Raw genomic sequence first — 16,252 nt, forward strand, 5'->3', positions numbered from 1 at the left:
TGGGGCCCTCCTCGCCCCCTGCCCCCATCTCTGAGGGGGGCGGGCTCCTCCCCCAGGATCCTCTGAGGAGGTCGCTCTGGAGCAGGAGTCCGAAGGGGCCCTGGAGGGGCAGGGCCAGCACCGGGCCAACACCACAGTGCACGTGTGCTGGCACCGCAACGCGAGCGTCTCCAGAGCCGACCACAGCGCGGCTGTCGAGGTATGGCTGCCGCGGGCGCCCCCCGCTTGTGGGGGCTAACGGGCGGGGCTCGGGGGGTCGCTCTCCTGCTCCGTCCCCGTGGGCGGGAAGCCAGGTAGGCAAGTCCCCTCTGGCAGAGCGGCCCAGGCGACCACCAGGCTGCGGGCTGACCGTCCCCGTCAGGGCTGGTGCCAGCCCCCGAGAGCAGCTCGGAGCCGCGCGTGCGTGAGGACCCAGGGGGTAGGATCCCCAGGGTTGTCTGGAAAGGGCTCCCCTCACAGGGGCTGCTGCCTCCCCTCCAGCACCTGGAGTAGCCGCTTTGGACTCCAGCCCTTCAGCCCTCAGGCTGCCTCCCACTCTGGGGCGGGGGGGGGGGGGGGCCGGGTTCCTGTCACAGCCCGGGCGGCAGCAGCAGTGCCAGGTGAGGAAGCCTCCAGAGCCCTGGGCTCACGACACAGCTGGGGCCCGGCACGCACGCAGGCCCCACGAGCCTGGGGACGGGCACAGTGGCAGGGCGCCCGTGGGCACCAGCCCTGACACGGGGCCCATGTGCCTTGCCCCACAGGGAGGGTTATGAGGAGAGAGTGGGGTCGCTGGGCCACAGGGTGGCCATCCCTGGGTCAGGACTCCGGCCTCCTCACAGCCTGGGGCAGAGGGCAGCTCACTCCTAATCCTGCTGGCATGGACGCCACGCTCAGGGCCGGGAGCTGGGGCGTCTTGTCAGAACTGCGTTTACTTGGCTCCATGTGGTGTGTGTTGGGTCACGGCTGGAATCACTAAATAGGGAAAAGAAACGTAGCGTTCCTCTACTTAGTGCCTGGGATTTCATTCTCCAGATTTTTAAATCTCCTTCCATTAGACAAACAGGCCGACAGGCTCAGAGCAGAGCAAGGCCGTAGGGGCCGACGTTGCATTCTGGGGGAGCAGGCGCTACTCTGCGTGGAGTCCTAGGACACGGACCGGGTCCAGTGGCTTTCTCTTTTCTTGCAGAATCAGCTTTCAGGGTATCTGCTGAGAAAATTCAAGAACAGTAACGGCTGGCAGAAGCTCTGGGTGGTCTTTACCAATTTCTGTTTGTTCTTCTACAAAACTCATCAGGTATGGGTGCACGGGGGGCTGCGGGGGGCCGGGGGGGCTGTGCCTCTGTTGCTGGCAGACGGTGGCCCCTGCTAGCCGCGACTCTTCCAGTTCGGGGGGGGTGGTCTTCCGGCTCCTTGACCAGCTCCCCCAGGGCTCCCCAGGCCCCAGCGTGGGGAGGGCGGCCATCAGAACAGGGCCGGGTGGCGGGGACAGCACCTGCAGAGCTGCATGCCACCTCGCAGGACGACTACCCCCTGGCCAGCCTCCCGCTGCTGGGCTACAGCGTGAGTGTCCCCAAGGAGGCTGATGGCGTCCACAAGCAGCACGTCTTCAAGCTCCAGTTCAAATCCCACGTCTACTTCTTCCGAGCTGAGAGCAAGTACACGTTTGGGAGGTAATCCTGGGGTCCGCTGCCGTCCCCTGGGGTCCCCTGCTGCTGAGCACGGCTTCCAGGGTTTTCGCCGGTTCTTGCTTTGTCCCATTCACTCCGTGTCTGGGGTTGTCCTTGGGAAGAAACTTGAGCACAAGGCCACGGGTATGACCAGAGCATCCCTTGACTCCCAAGTGAACATCTTGGGAGCTTCTGATGGTCCCACCTCTGCTCCAGGTGGATGGAGGTGATCGAGAGAGCCGGCAGCTCGCCTGGGAGGGCCAGGCGTCCCGAGGAAGAGGCATGAAGCCCATCCTACCCGACGAGGACAGAGCCGAGGAAGCAGAGCTGGGTCAGCACTTCCCCTGCAACTGCATGTCCCAGCGTCCCCAACATAGGATGGGGGGTGGGGTAGGATGGTGTGCAGGGGGGAAGCCTCGGTGACCTCTGGGAGGGGCAGCATCCCCTCAGCCCCGTGGGCACCAGGAGGATCCCACACACACGTGAAACTGCAGGCCCAGCTCGGGGTGGAGCAAGCCCCGTGCTCATCCGCCCTCCCCTCTCCCCGAGCAGCACCTGCTGAGGACTGCCCTAGAACAGGACCCTGCGACACGTGCTGCACACAGGCCCAGCAGAAGCCACTGTGGTGCCCACCCCGCAGACCTCTGATGAAGGGGAAACCAAAGTTCCCCCGAGGGCCTCTAATTTATTAGTTCCCAGTGTTACGTAACAGATTGGAAGTGAACAGACACGAGCTCTGTTCGTTCGTGCTAACGTGCTTGCGGGTGCCAGATAAAGGGCTTCTCCCCGCACCGTGTGCCGCCCTGCCCTCTGCCAGCGGCCCCGCGGTCCCCATGTGCCGGGACAAGGACTCAGAAGCCAGGAACCGGGCCCCACCCACCACCAGCATCTCTCCAATTCAGGTCTTTATTCAAAGTGGCAGGAGCCTCGCCATGTTCTATGAAAACTAACACCTTAACTTCAGAACATTTAGGGAAGCGAGGAAGTTCATTTTCTTTAAAAAAAAAAACAAAAACAAAAAAAACCACAACCAGTTCTGGCTGACTCGAGTACTTTGGAGACGCGGTACCTGATCCGACACCAGCAGGCCAATCTACGACCGGCGTGGCCACCGTGGGCCCCCGGGCAGGGGAGGAGGCGGACGGGCCCGACAGTCCCTGCTCCTCAATCCAGGGCGCCACGGGGTTCGCCGCCCCGCTGCCGGGAGGGGGCGGAGGCTGTGACCTGGCAGCGAGGCCCACGTGGCCGCAGCAGCACAAGGGTTCCCAGTCAGCCCCGGCCTGACGAGCTCCGCACAAAGACCCTTCTCCCCACGCTCCACGAGCAGCCGCGCCCTTCAGCGGGTTGACGTCAGGTGGTTTCTGCTGTGCGAAAACCTGCGGAGAAGAAGCCTGGCCTGGAGCGCAGACCAGGCGCGCCGCCGCCGCCGGGGAGTGGGCAGTGGGCGGCTGCAGGCTCGGGGCCCCGGGTGCTCGCCGAGCGGGCGGCCTGCTCTCTGAATCGAGCCCGTGGGCACAGCCGCTAAAGGCAAGCAGGCCGGAAGGTACGACGGAGAGTGGGGGAGATGCGCACAGCCTCGTCTCCAGCGAGGGCCTCACCTCTGCACCCGCTCCACCAGGTGAGCCATCAGCTTGTCCGAGATGCCAGGGCAGGACTCCTCAGCCAGGCTGAAGGCGTTCTCCAACTCCTCCAGCGCCCCCACACCCCCGCCGCTCTGCTTGTGCTTCTCCTTGAGCTGCAGAGAGACCCCCATGCGCCTCAGACACGAGCTCCCGCCAGAGCACGGGGCCCTTGGCGGGGAGGCTTTCGCGGGAGGCTCGCGCCAAAGGCTCCCCGGCCCGTCCCTGGGGCCGGCGCACCACGCCTCCGCCTGCACCAGAGACCTGGCCGTCCTTCCACAAGGCCGGGCTGGGCTGGGTCCCACCAAGTCCGGAGGCTCTGGTGAGGGATGGAGCCAGAGCCCAGAGCGCCGGGGAAGGCAGGTGCTGCCCCGTCCCCACACCCCAGGCAATCTCAGGTCGCGGTTCTCAAGAGGGGTTGCCAAGGGCCTCTCACGTTGGGGTGGGCCAGGCTAACCACGTGGCTTCCTCCCAACTGAGGGTCACAGAAGCTCAAAACCCCAAGTGCCCTGCACGGCCAGATCCAGACAACCTGACCCCTGGCCTCCCGACCACCCACGCGGTGGGAACCGGATGGAGGATCCCCGCCCTCCAGCCGACCTGGCAGGCAGCGGTTAGAGACCGGTCAGCCCCGTGCTCCTGCCGCACGCCTCACAGAAACAAAAAGGGAAAGAGCCTGTGTGCCTCCCAGGGCACCCTGTCCAGCAGCCTCGACCTCAGGCCCAGCCCACAGAATCAGGAGCCTCGGGGTGCACCTGACCAGCTGGATGGAGCCATGCTCGCCGCCTCCCTCCTCCCCATGCACGTGCAGGGGCTCCAGCGGCCCACGGCCCCACCCCCACACGTCCCTCAAAGCCCACGCCACCCGCTCAGCGGCCCTGGCCCGCCCCTCTGACACTCTGCCACTTCCCTCCTGGCCCTGCCTCGCTGCCAGCGTGGGCACGTGTCCCAGCTGAGCCCCACAAGCTCCAGGTGCCTAGCCTGTGGCAGTCCCTGTCTTGCCACCTCCCCCTCTCCAAGCTCCCCCCTTGCATTCCAGGCCCCTCTGGGTACCCAGATGCCCCTCCACCCCACCACTTCCCTCGGACAGGCTCTCAGCATCCCATCCTTGCTCCCTGGGCTCCGGGTGCTGCTGTCACCTAGGTGGGAACCAGGCCCATGACCGGGGTCTGGGGTACCTGGCTGCATCGTATTCCTGGGGTGTTACCAATCACCCATCAGCAGGTGACATGAAGGGGGACAGGACCACTGAGGACTCACCCTTGAGGCCTCCCTGCCCTGGGCCAGACTTCCAACACCGAGAACTGAGCCTCCCAGGCTCTCTAAACAGGTGACCGTCCCGTGTTTATAATTCAGAATAAAAGGTCACAGAACACTAGTTTTGTTCAAGGACCCCAACAGGCTGAGAACTCGGAAAGGTCACATGAAGGTACTTTGCCCCAACCACTTCTCCTTTGCTCAGAAAGCCTGGCCCCCAGATCCGGGCCCAACCACAGTGGGTTCCGAGGGGCCTGGAAACCCCACACACAGGGTGGGCTGGCGGCACCCCTCACTGTAAACCTTGTGTAACACTGCGTGGAAAAGTGTCCGCAGGGCAGCACTACAGCCCTCAGCCCCAGGGGCCTCCCTGGCCCAGCCCTCACCTCTCCAAAGACAGGCCGGACCAGCGTGGACAGGCATTGGGACCTCGGCTGCCTCTTGACGGGTTCCGTAGACTGCAAGGTCAAAGCGAGAGCAGGGTGAGCAGGGCAGAGGAAAGAGTGCGCACCCAGGGGGCAGGCGTGCTCCCTCCCCGTTTCTGTGAAAGCACCCACGCCAGGGTAACTGCCACCCCCAGAAGCAACCGCCCACCCTCCTGGCCAGGTCAGACCTTCTGGGGACCGTGCAGGGCTGTCCCCTTGTGCAGCTTGCTGTGCGGGCTTGGCCGGATGGTGGGGGGGAACGTCCAGATGGGACCCTGCTCTCCGTCCTCAGCATCTGCATCACTGGGGTGGAAGGCGAAGGGTTGTGAGGGCCCTGGGGGCTGGGATTTGGGAGTTCCAAGGCCCACACCTTGTCTAGCCTCCCATTTATTTTGGAGGCCACCTCCTAGCCCTAAATGCTAAGTAGGCCCGCCTAGGCTTCAGGGGCCCATGGCTCCCGGCCGTGAGGGTGTGCGCCGTCCCGAAGGGCCCCTACATGTCCGAGTCCTCGGAGCTGGACTCCTCGCCGTGCCCTTCCGACTTCCAGCGCTTGTAGCGGTCGATGAGTTCCGTGAGGAAGGAGGTCTTCTTGGTGTAGCGTGTGATGAATTTGTGCTTCAGGAGCTCCTTGGCAGTGGGCCGCTGCCGGAGAAAAGGAGGCAGGTCACCCGGTGCCAGGGACAGCTGAGCTCTGCCTTCAGGCCCTGGAGCTCAGTGCTCCCCAGGGAACCCAGTGGGAGGAGGCAACCAGGAGGCTGGGGGGAGGAGCTCCTCTAGAGCTAAGCCGCTGGTGGGTCCCACCCTGGGATCAGGAGGGGCTTGGAGCAGGGGGACACCTGGCACAGGGAAGGGGCCTCAGGCCCACTCACCTCCCATGGGGCCTGGTTCCCAAGCAGCCCCACCGCATGTCGCCGCTCAGGCCCCTCCCGGCCTGCCCCATGGAGTCAGGGCCCCAGGAGCCAGCGCCACCACGGGACAGGGCTTACGAATCGGGGGTCTTTGTTGAGGCAAGCCTCCACAAACTCCTTGAAGGGCTTGCTGTGGTGGCCCTCCAGGGTGGGCGGGCTGTTCTTGGGGATCAGGAACAGGACACGCATGGGGTGGAGGTCCGAGTTCGGAGGCTCGCCCTTGGCCAGCTCGATGGCTGTGATCCCCAACGACCAGATGTCGGCCTGGACAGAGACCCGCACAGGACCATGGCTGCCGGGGGCTCCCCAGGCTGTGCTGCAGCCACCCTCCTACCCACCTGCGTGCCCACCTTAAAGTCATAGGCCGACTGCTTGATGACCTCCGGTGCCATCCAGAAGGGGGTGCCCACAAACGTGTTCCTCTTGATCTGCGTGTCTGTGAGCTGCCCCGCCACCCCGAAGTCTGCCAGCTTCACGTCCCCCTGCTCCGAGAGCAGCACGTTGGCGGCTGCTCAACAAAGGACAGCAGGTGTCACCCTCAGCACCGACAGGGCCCCAGCCTGCACACAGCTGCCCGAGGAAGCACAAGGCCACCTGGGGACACAAGCGCGTCTGATTCAGGGACCTTAGCTTTCCTCTCCAGCCAGTGGGCCGGAGACCCAGGGCCACAGGCACTGCGGGTGGGTAGCTGCAAGCATGGGGGGCCCACCTGGGCGCCCCCCCAGCACGAGCTCCAGGGCCCTCCCAGGGTTTGCCTCTCATAACAAAGCCCAAGAGCAGAGCCACGGCGCGGCAGGCAGAGGGGACTCTGACCCTTGGCCTCACGCTCCCAGCTGCCTCGCCGGCTCAGCAGGGCTGGCCACAGGGTGGGGTGGCTCAGACCCACAGCTGACGCTCGGATGGGGGACCACGAGCAAGGACTGTCCCTTCTCACAAAAGGTACAGAGCTAGCGTCTGCATCATACAGGGACAGGCGACTACCTTCTATCCGACAGAACTGCTTGGTTTCCGGCAGCAGAAGAGAGTACAGGCCAGAAGCACTGAGCTACAGGGTCCCGGGCAACCAGCACCCCCAGCCGCACACCCCTCCCAGCGACCTGCCCCCACCTCCCACCCCGGCGCTTCCAGGGTCGGGGGGCACAGGGACCTTTGATGTCTCGGTGGATCTTGCGCTCCGAGTGCAAGTAATCCAGGCCCTTCAGGATCTCCCGCAGGATGGTGGCGATGTAGGTCTCCTCCAGCGGCCCGGGTTTAAGCTGCAGGCAGAGGAGGGCCTCAGGCACCCCCAAACACAGACCAGCCCTTCCCTCCATGCCACTCCAGACCCATCGCCAGGGCCCTAACTCGACCACCTCTCTACCAGGGGAGGGGCCCTGCGGACAGCTGGGACCTCTTGTTCCCTTAACAGCTCCTGATTAAACGAAGCTCCGTGTGCTGAGTCAGGTGGGAGTTGGGGAGGTTCTCGGGAGCGCGGACACTGCTCTCTTCTTTGTTGCAAAGGGGGTCCCAGCCACACTGCCAAGCCTGTCTGCCTGGGGGCCCCCACCTCACCTGCACCCTACAGGCCCCGGACCCCTCAGCACAAGCAGTGGAAGGGGACTGCAAACAGCAGTTCGTTTTTTGGCTTAGAGGGCTCCTAAATAATACATAATACACCAGAACGGCAAAGGAGAGGCCGGGGGGCCTCAGACAGTGGGTCCAGGGGTGCTGCCGGCACAGCCCCCCACAGCAACCTCCTCCTGTCTGCTCCTGCCCACGGCAAGCTGCCCACTGCTGCGGCCTACACCTCACCAGGTCCAACGCAGAACCGCCGCCCAGATACTCCATGATGATCCACAGCTTCGTGCTCTGGGACCAGAGGAACACCTGTCAGCACGGGGCAGAGAGCAAAGGGGCACAGCCGGGCCAGGGCCCCAGGACACACCCTCCCCAGCAGGGGTGACTCCACAAAGGGGCCCCAGCAGCCCTGTCCAGCTCCCCTCCTATCAGGCCCCCAGTGCAACCACTTCGCAGACAAACCAGTGGCCGAGTCCCCTACGCCCACACCCCATCAAAAACCAGACCAGGAAGATGGCAAGCCCAGCCAGCACTCGGGCTCCCTGTACCTGCACCCCAAGCAGGCCTTCCCCTGGGCAGGCCCCCCAGGAGCGGACACTGGGCTCCGGCTGCAGGGGTTGCAGAGTGCCCCCGGCAGGGCTCCCAGACACTGTCCCACAGGGGCTGCCCCAGCCCTGGGAGATGCCCACAGCCAGGCGAGGGGTCACCATGACCCTTCAGAGCTAACTAGACCCCACTCACATCCTCCACACCCACCTGGCCCTTGGGACGGCTGTTTCTGGGGGACCCACTCCACCGTGAAGATGGGTCTGCGTTCAACTATTGGGGTCCCTCACCCTTCAGACCAGGCCTCTCTGCCCGCCCCACTGTCCCCCTGGGGGGCAGACCCAGCCCAGGCCTTCTGAGCAGGTACAGGGACTTCCAGGGTCCCGCAGCTCCAACCGCATGAACACTGGGCATCATCACTCCACCTCTCCGGACGCAGGCTGGGCCGGGGGCGGCTGTCACCGGCATCTACTGAAGCAGGCCTAGCACAGAGCAAGCCCTCCCCACCCCCCAGGCACCTTCAGGTAGGAGCCGAAGTAGCGGGTGATATATGGGCTGTCGCACTGGCTAAGCACAGTGATTTCCTGCTGGATGTCCTCGATCTCATCCTCGGCCTCCTCCAGGTCGATGATCTTGATGGCCACCACCTCCTTGGTGCGGTTATCAATACCCTTGTACACCTCCCCGAAAGAGCCCTTGCCGATACGGTCCAGCTTGGTGAAGAGCTCCTCAGGGTCCACGCGTGAGTGCTGCAGGGACACGGGGCGGGCAGCCTGTCAGGGAGTGGGACGGGCCAAGGTGACCATCCCCAAAACGAGGAGCCAGGAAGCCCACCCGCGTTCTCGTCTCCTTTCTTCTCTTATCCCTTTTTGTTCAGAATAACTAAATGTACCCTCCACACAGAGGAAAAGATCCTCCAAGAGCAGAAAGGCCCAGGCACTAAGCAAGGGATGAGGTCACGGAGCAGGTGGAGGGACGGCGGGGACGGTGAGGCTATCCCGTACGACCGTACGACCGTGGGGACGGCGAGGCTATCCCATACGAACGTGGGGATGGCGAGGCTATCCCGAACGACCGTGGGGACGGTGGGGACGGCCAGGCTATCCCGTACGACCGTGGGGACGGTGGGGATGGCCAGGCTATCCCGTACGACCGTGGGGACGGTGGGGACGGCCAGGCTATCTCGTACGACCGTGGGGACGGTGGGGACGGCGAGGCTATCCCGTACAACCGTGGGGACGGCGAGGCTATCCCATACGAACGTGGGGATGGCGAGGCTATCCCGTACGACCGTGGGGACAGTGGGGGCGGCAGCCAGAGTCTCTCACGAACCGCAGGCCTAGTTAGTAAGAACAGACCCAGCTACCTCTGCACTTGTAACAAACGGGCTACACTAAAGCAAGCCTAGAAAAGTGAGTAGCAGGCGGAGACCCTCCAGGGAGGGATGAGGAATGGACCGGCACTCACTCATCCTCCTGTAGGCCTGGGAGACTCTTAAACAACAAAGTCTACGAATTAGAACAGAAAACAAACCCAGTACGCATTAGAGTTCTCCCTGCTCAGCTGCAAGCCATGCCTCTTGGAAAGGGCTCCCTTTCTCGCCCCACATCAGTCTTCAGGGCAGCTACACCCTCACACCAGCACAGACTTGAGAACTGATGCTCTCCTGGATGCTTAATCCTGGACATGCAAGTATCCCAGAAAACCACTGCACGCAGTCCTCGGACCGAAATCCAAACAAAGCCTGAGGGGTGCTGAGCGGCTGGGACAGACAGCGCCCAGCAGTCTGAGCCCCAGGACACGGCCGCAGAGAGGCGTCCATCCGTGGGCTGAGGACCACACTCTTGATGCTGACCCTCCCTGAGTCAGGGGCTGAGATGGTCAACGTGGGGGCTCCATGAAGGATGGCAACACCCCTGGGGGTCCCCTAGCCCCCGCCCACATGGCTCCCTAGGCTCCTGAGAACACCAAGCCGCTGTGTTCTCACTCAGAGGCTGTGCGCACAGTTCCAGAGTGACGAGGAGGGGCGGGGTGCCCCAGGACCCATGCAAGGGTTTGAGGCCCTGGGCAGAGGCGAGGGTGGGGCCTAGCGTCTTGTCCAAACAGAGGCAGAAAGGGCTTTCTCGGGCTCGGGGACTCAGACCCACCAGGAGGTGCCTCCCTCCAGAGGCTGCTCCCACACCCCCAAGCACCTATCAACAAGGGGGCGTCTTGGCGCAAATCTAATGTGGCCAGACATAAAAAGGAAAAAATCCCAGCTCACCATGCATCAGCACTGACTGCTGTGTGCACCAGTGCTGAGGGAAGGCCCATCCTGGGGGCAGTGGGTGCCCCACGGTGCCAAGGAGAGTCCTCCAAGCACGGACTCTGCACACACCTGGGAGCCCACCTCAGGCTCACCCCCAGGCTGGGCCCACAGTGAGATCACACGTCAGCAAAAACTGCCAATCAGCTGCCTTTCCCAAGGTGTGTAACTGGGAGGGATGATCACCCAGCACACGCAGGCCACACCGAACACACCACAGCACCTTCCCCAGCCCCGAATCTGAGCACCAGGCAAGCCAGAAGACCGAGGGCCCCCCGGTGCTGGGACCTTGGCAGGAGAGTTGAGTGGAGCGGGTCCTGGCAGGGGTCAAGGGGCCAAGAGCAGCATCGCAGAGTCCCCCGCACAAGGCAGGCTGGGCAAGGGGCCAGAGGCAGGCCCCTCCGGCAACCCAGTGAGGCGTCCACGCTCGGCCTGGCCCAGCCGTTAAGGAACGTGGCCCTCCTCACCTCCTCCCCCGGACCGGCGGCCCGGTCCCAGAGCCAGCACATGCAGAGGACAAGATGCATGTGGCCAAGCTACTGCCAAGTCCCCAGAGCCAAGGCTGAAGGCTTCAGCAGGACACAGAGAGCTGAGCGCCACTCAGGTCTCTCGGGCCCAACTGCCGGGCAGCTCCGTTCCTGCTGCGCACGCTCTGAAGAAAACCAGGACAAGGGAGGCATGGGGCTGCGAGTCACAGCTGCTCAGTTGTCTTCAGAGTGTGGACGGGGGCGTGGATCACAGGATTAGAACCCACCCGGACCTGAGAGAAAGGCCTGGCAGGGGCACGCCATCAACTCCCAGCCCACAGTCAGCACGAAAACGCCTTCCTGCCAGAGAGAGAGCCTTCTCCACCTCTGGGGGGGGGGGGGGATCCCCACCATTCCCTGCTCAGTCCCGGGCTTCTCGGGGGAATGTGGTCGGGGAGACAGCCCCTCGGGCCCACATAGCACCTCCCCACCTTCCCGAATGCTCCTTCCGTTCACTCAGCCATCAGTGCCCCTGGCGTGCAGTCTGGCACACCGCTAGCCCGCAGCCCTGCCCCTGCCCCACACATGCTGCCACAGCCCCGCAGGGCACCCCAAGAGCGCCGCCCCAGAACTCCAGTCCATCTGGTGCCGTGCCATCGTGTCCTCTCTGTCACCAGAGAGAAAGTCCCTCTGCTGAGATGGCCTAAGAGAGAGCCGGGGCAGGCAGGGCTGACACCCAGCAGCACCAACCAGCACCACTGCACCTCCAGCTCTCAGGGGTCCCCTGCCCACCCTCAGCCCTGCAGAGAACACCGCGTCAGTCTTCACACAGGCCCAAAGGTGTGTCTGTCTGCTCCACCATAGCAGCCCCACCAGGGAAGCCCCCAGACAGGGTGCTGAGACCTCCACTTGCCTGGGAGCAGAACATGGTGGCCCCCGCAGCCAGAGTTCCAGGCCCCGACCCCCAACTCTCACCCTCCTGGAGTCTCCACCCCTGCAGGCCAGTCAAGTCAGCAGACAGCGTGACAGGAACGCCCCTGCCTGGAACCCTCACACGACAAGCGACAAGCGTTATCACAGGGACCCCATGTTCCCAGCTCCACCAGGAAGGAAAGGCAAGCAGCTCCCAGGTCTGGGCTGCTTTTCTAGGCAATGCACAGTCTGGGAAATCACTCAAGGCTCGAGTGGCTCTGCTGGTTGAGACCCTTGTTCTCCAGCCCTAAAGCTGCCAGGTCTGGGGCCACCGTTCATGTCACCCCACAAAACGAAGGGAGCGAAGCCATTCCCACCCAGCACATGACAGGCGGGGCAGCCAGCACCAGGGCACCTGCAGCCATGCTGCAGGCAGGGCAGGAACCACCGAGGCGGAGGGGAGCCGGCCACGGCATGAGCACAGGCTGTGGGGGAGCATGCCCCACGCGGCCACAGTGACCACAGTCTCAAGAGAAACCCAGGCTTCCTGCCACTGACAAAGGCCGAGTCTACTGGCCTCTGAAAGGACCGAAGGCTTCCTTCCTTTGGGGTCCCGTCCCCAGCTCCTCCACGCCTGCACCCCTGCAGCAGGTGTGACCTGGCCGCCCGGGGCCGACACCAAGCACCATCGGTCCACAGAGACAGGCGCAGCTCACGGCTCCAATTTCTCATTCCGGGACCCACGGGAACTACTCCCACAGCTTTTTTTTTTTATTTCCTGTATTTCAAGGAGGAAAAGAAGAACAGCAAAGAATATTTTTATTCTGAGAAAAACGAAACCTTGAAGTAAGACACGTCCTGCCATTTGATTACGGGACAGTTGAGAGCTTCAGCCCCAGGTAGACTTGGATTTGAAACCTCAATCTGTCACCTTCTAGCCAACTAACATTTCTAAGTATCCAGTTTTTAAATCTGGGGGGCAAGAGCACCTGTGGGATAAGGGTGCTAGAGGAACTACAGAAGACAAACACGTAACAGCTGAGCGCAAGGCCTGACTGGTTTTAGTGCCCCATTAACGTGTACCGAATAACCGTCACGTAGGTAAGATGTTTTTTTCAACTCAATTCTTTTTTCTAGTCAGCACCTTTGCATCTGAAGTAAGGAAATAAACCCCGAAGCCCATGACACGTGGTCGTGTGGCATTCTGTGGAGGCGGGAACAGCAGTCGTGGGATTTACAAGGTGGGGTTTGACAGTCACTCAGTGCGCGCCCCGCTCCCTTCTCAGGTGCGCCTTCTTTGCAGGTTCTGTCACTCACCAGAACCAGGACTGGGCTGAGGCAAGTGAGGCTCTCTTCCCGGTGCAAAATGTGCCCTACAGCTCTTAAAAACAAGCTGGAGGCCAGCTTTTCCCCCGGCGTCACAGGCATGCAGTTTACCAGACACCAATGTCAAAACGAACGAAGAACCTGCTAGCGTCGCTGAGCATCGATCAGCAAGGCCCGGTCCCCGTCTGCGGCCACAGCTGGTCCAGGGTGCCCTGCTCAACAGAAGCCCCCTGGGGCTGCAGCTGAGCCCTTCTCCTGTTCCTCCTCCCCCAAGTCGGGCCCACAGACCCCCTGCTCCTCCCTCGTCTCAGTCCCCCCAACCCCCCAATTCAGCACGCAGGGGCCAGCGGAGGGTGCTGACGATCCCAAACCCCCAGCAGTCCGCCTAAACCTTGCCCAAGCCAACCCTTCAAGGAGAACAGAAGCAAACAGGGAAGAAAGCCTGGCTGTCAGAGTAGTTTCCTCGACTTCACGTCAGCCTCAGCTCACACTGTTCTCAAGTAACAAGGGAGGGGGGCACAGAGGACCAGCCCCCATGCTGGCTGCCCTGACCCTGCCCTCCCAGGGCCAGCAGCAGGTGCTCGCTCCAGGCACCCTTAGGGCACACCGTGGAAGACCCCCCGGAGTCAGCAGGTTCACACACAAGGCCAGACCCCTCAAGGTGGCTCGGGGTTGGGAACGACAAGAACTCATCAGTCAGAGAAGACACACAGTAGGCACCTTCCTGGTAAGGCTTCTAGCCCAGGTCACACAGGTTCTTCCCAGCAGCCTTCTCCATCTCCCCTCAAGGGCAACACGCTCCTGGCCTCGGCTCTCCTACACGCCAACCTACACCGCTTCATCACATTCCCAGCCCCTCCTGCCTGCCTGTCCGCAGACGAGTCCCCACAGCCTCTGCCCCAGCCCAACACGGCCAGATGACCCTGGCCCGTTCCGACGCTCAGGTGTGGACTCTGACCTTCAAAGACCCTCCCAGTGGGAAGATCAGGTTCCCAGAGAGTCCCACCCAGGCCGCCCAGCCCCGCTCTGCTCCAGGCGTAAGGCGGTCCCCGCAGGGTAGCTCTGTTTTGACGAGTCTTGTGGGCTTCTGCCCCAGGACACTTCACACCAGCCAACCTGAGTCAGCCCCTGCCCCACCCAGCCTGTGCCCCTCTGGACTGCTCCCTATCTGGCCCAGGGATGCACATCACCGGGGTCACCAACAAACACCTTCCCTTCAGCACACCCTCCTTCGCGGGCCCCGTGCTTCTGAAACCCCAGAATGTTTTGGGAGAGACACCCCCTTGGCGACACAAATGTCCCTTCGTGACCCCCCGCTCTTTCCTGGTCAGTGCTCAGGTCTCTAGGAGTTCGGGCAGGCCACTCACAACCCAAAAACCAACTCTTACCTGGTTGGCAAATCCCCTGAGGTGAGCCATGTCTGCGATGCCCTCAGACCATCCGTGGCAACCCCAGGACGCCCCTAGATCCCGCCTTGAGGCTCTGGAACCCGGCTCCCTCGCTTCAGTCAACTGGAAGGAGAGCAGGCCCGCTCCACGCTCCATTGGGGCGCACGGGGCTCCCCCGGGCCAGGCGCCCCCACCCATGTCGTTCCTTGAGGGCCCCTCCCACCTCCCCCCGGCCTCCGCCCTTCCACCAGGCCCGCTGACCCCCAGCCAGGGCCGGGCCCCCGAGCCCCCTCACAGCCCCTACGGCTGAGCCCCGCCCCCAGCGCCCTGCCCCACCCGAACCCCGCCCCGCCCTGCGCCCTGCCCCCACCGCAAGCCCCGCCCCCAGTTCCCTCAGGCGCGGGCCCACCCCGCAGCGCGCCCACCTCCGGGGGGCTCCATCCCGGCCTCCCCCGGCCCGCTCCTCAGTGCCCACGAAGGCTCCCACCCGCAGCCTCCTCTCGCCCGAGGACGCCCGGGCCCTCCAGCCCGCGAAGAAGCGGCAGCGGCGGCGGCAGCCGGAGAAAGCCCAGCGGCTGCGACGGCGAGAGCGATGCGCGATGTCGTGGCCTAGCGCGGGGTTCTCTGGGACACCGAGTCCCACACTCGCTCTGCTTTCGGGTGCCCGCCGACGCTGGACTACAAGTCCCGGCAAGCCACGGGGCAGAGCTGTGTCGCGGGGCTCGCTGGGACTCGGAGTCGGGCTTCCTGAGCGGCTCTAGACCACGTCTCCCAGCAGGCTCCGGGGAGGGGCGGGGCCGGAGGCGGGGCCAGGTGGGGCGTAGCAGCCTGGGGTTGGGGCCGCCCTTCGCTGTGTGTCCTCCCACTCCTCTCCTCCCTCCCCTTCCCGCCCTCCTCCTCCCGCTCCCCTCTCGCCCTCCCCTTCCCCATCTGCCTCCCTCCCCCTCCCACTCCCTCTGCGTCCTCCCTCCCAGTCCCCTCCATCCCCATCCAGCCTTCCCTTCCCCTTCTCTCCACGCCCTTTCTGTCCTCCGTCCTGGTCCCTTCCATCCACCTCCCCTCCCTCTACTCTGCATCCTCCCCTCACTCCCCTCGCTCTCCCTCCTCCCCTACCACCATGGAGGGCATTTGGCTGATGCCCTATTTTGTAGGCCCTGCCCAGTTGGCCAACCAACCCAAGTATCTCTGGAGAGACTGATGGAGAAACAAAATGTGGAGTATACAAGCCATGGAATATTATTCAGCCTGAAAAAGGACATTCTGACACCTGCTATAACTCGGATGAACCTGGAGGACATTATGCTAAGTGAAACAAGCCAGATACAGAAGGGCAAATATTGTGTGGTTGTACATATACGGAGTCCCAAAAGGAGCCAAATGTATAGAGATAGAGAGTATTTGGTGGGCACCAGGGTCTGGGGTAGGGGAAATGGGGAGTTAATGTTTAATGGCCACAGTTTCTGTTTTGCAAGATAAAAAGAGTTCTGGAGACTGGTTGCACAACAATACAAATGTACTTAGAACTGTTAAGATGAGAGATGCCTGGGTGGCTCAGTGGGTTAAGTGTCTGTCTTCTGCTTCAGTCATGATCCCAGGATCCTTACTCATCAGGGAGCCTGCTTCCCCCTTTGCCTGCTCTGCCTGTGCTCTCTCTCTCTCTGCAAATAAATAAAATCTTAAAAAATTTTAAAAAAACTGTTAAGATGGTAAATTTTTTGTTATGTGTATTATATCACTTTGGTTTTTTTTAAAGATTTTATTTATATATCTGAGAGAGAGAGAGATCACGAGCAGGGGGGAGGGGTAGAGGGAGAAGCAGACTCCCCGCTGAGCAGGGAGCCTGATGTGGGACTCAATCCCAGGACCCTGGGATCATGACCCGAGCCGAAGGCA

The 16,252-nt window shown here is 62.7% G+C and overlaps 2 protein-coding genes across 4 annotated transcripts in view; one reads left to right on the plus strand and one right to left on the minus strand.

Moving 5' to 3' along the window:
• FARP2 (FERM, ARH/RhoGEF and pleckstrin domain protein 2) overlaps nt 1-2,212 on the plus strand; it is a 108,476-nt gene extending 106,264 nt beyond the window's left edge. The window contains exons 24-28 of the mRNA XM_021679055.2: nt 57-199; nt 1,169-1,276; nt 1,501-1,652; nt 1,866-1,980; nt 2,202-2,212. Coding sequence (XP_021534730.1) covers nt 57-199; nt 1,169-1,276; nt 1,501-1,652; nt 1,866-1,935 — 473 coding nt within the window. The 3' untranslated portion in view covers nt 1,936-1,980; nt 2,202-2,212. The remainder of the gene's footprint in view (nt 1-56; nt 200-1,168; nt 1,277-1,500; nt 1,653-1,865; nt 1,981-2,201) is intronic.
• A 329-nt stretch (nt 2,213-2,541) lies between these two features.
• STK25 (serine/threonine kinase 25) lies at nt 2,542-14,946 on the minus strand. 3 transcript variants are annotated; one of them, XM_021679053.1, is made up of 12 exons: nt 14,847-14,946; nt 14,360-14,482; nt 8,480-8,710; nt 7,650-7,706; nt 7,006-7,114; nt 6,209-6,366; nt 5,937-6,122; nt 5,447-5,592; nt 5,139-5,253; nt 4,912-4,983; nt 3,248-3,384; nt 2,542-3,025 (listed from the first exon to the last, which is right to left on the minus strand). In XM_021679053.1, exons 2-12 carry the CDS (start codon nt 14,387-14,389, stop codon nt 2,986-2,988), a joined length of 1,281 nt encoding a protein of 426 aa, XP_021534728.1. In that variant the 5' UTR covers nt 14,390-14,482; nt 14,847-14,946; the 3' UTR covers nt 2,542-2,985. The 3 variants fall into 3 exon arrangements, with proteins under 3 accessions (XP_021534728.1, XP_021534729.1, XP_044769717.1); XM_021679054.1 differs by having other exon boundaries at nt 14,785-14,946; XM_044913782.1 differs by lacking the exons at nt 14,360-14,482; nt 14,847-14,946 and having other exon boundaries at nt 8,530-8,650.
• Nucleotides 14,947-16,252: the final 1,306 nt, after the last annotated feature.

Source organism: Neomonachus schauinslandi, chromosome 3, assembly GCF_002201575.2.
Source record: "Neomonachus schauinslandi chromosome 3, ASM220157v2, whole genome shotgun sequence".
In the NCBI taxonomy this organism is placed as follows: domain Eukaryota; kingdom Metazoa; phylum Chordata; class Mammalia; order Carnivora; family Phocidae; genus Neomonachus; species Neomonachus schauinslandi.

Coding starts and splice junctions, on each gene's coding strand:
- STK25 (XM_021679053.1), bottom strand. CDS start 14,389: ATGGCTCACCTCAGGGGATTTGCCAACCAG. Junction 7,115..7,649: donor GCGGTTCTGCGTTGGACCTG/GTGAGGTGTAGG, acceptor CTCTGCCTGCAG/CTTAAACCCGGGCCGCTGGA. Junction 5,254..5,446: donor AGCTCCGAGGACTCGGACAT/GTAGGGGCCCTT, acceptor CTTCCACCCCAG/TGATGCAGATGCTGAGGACG.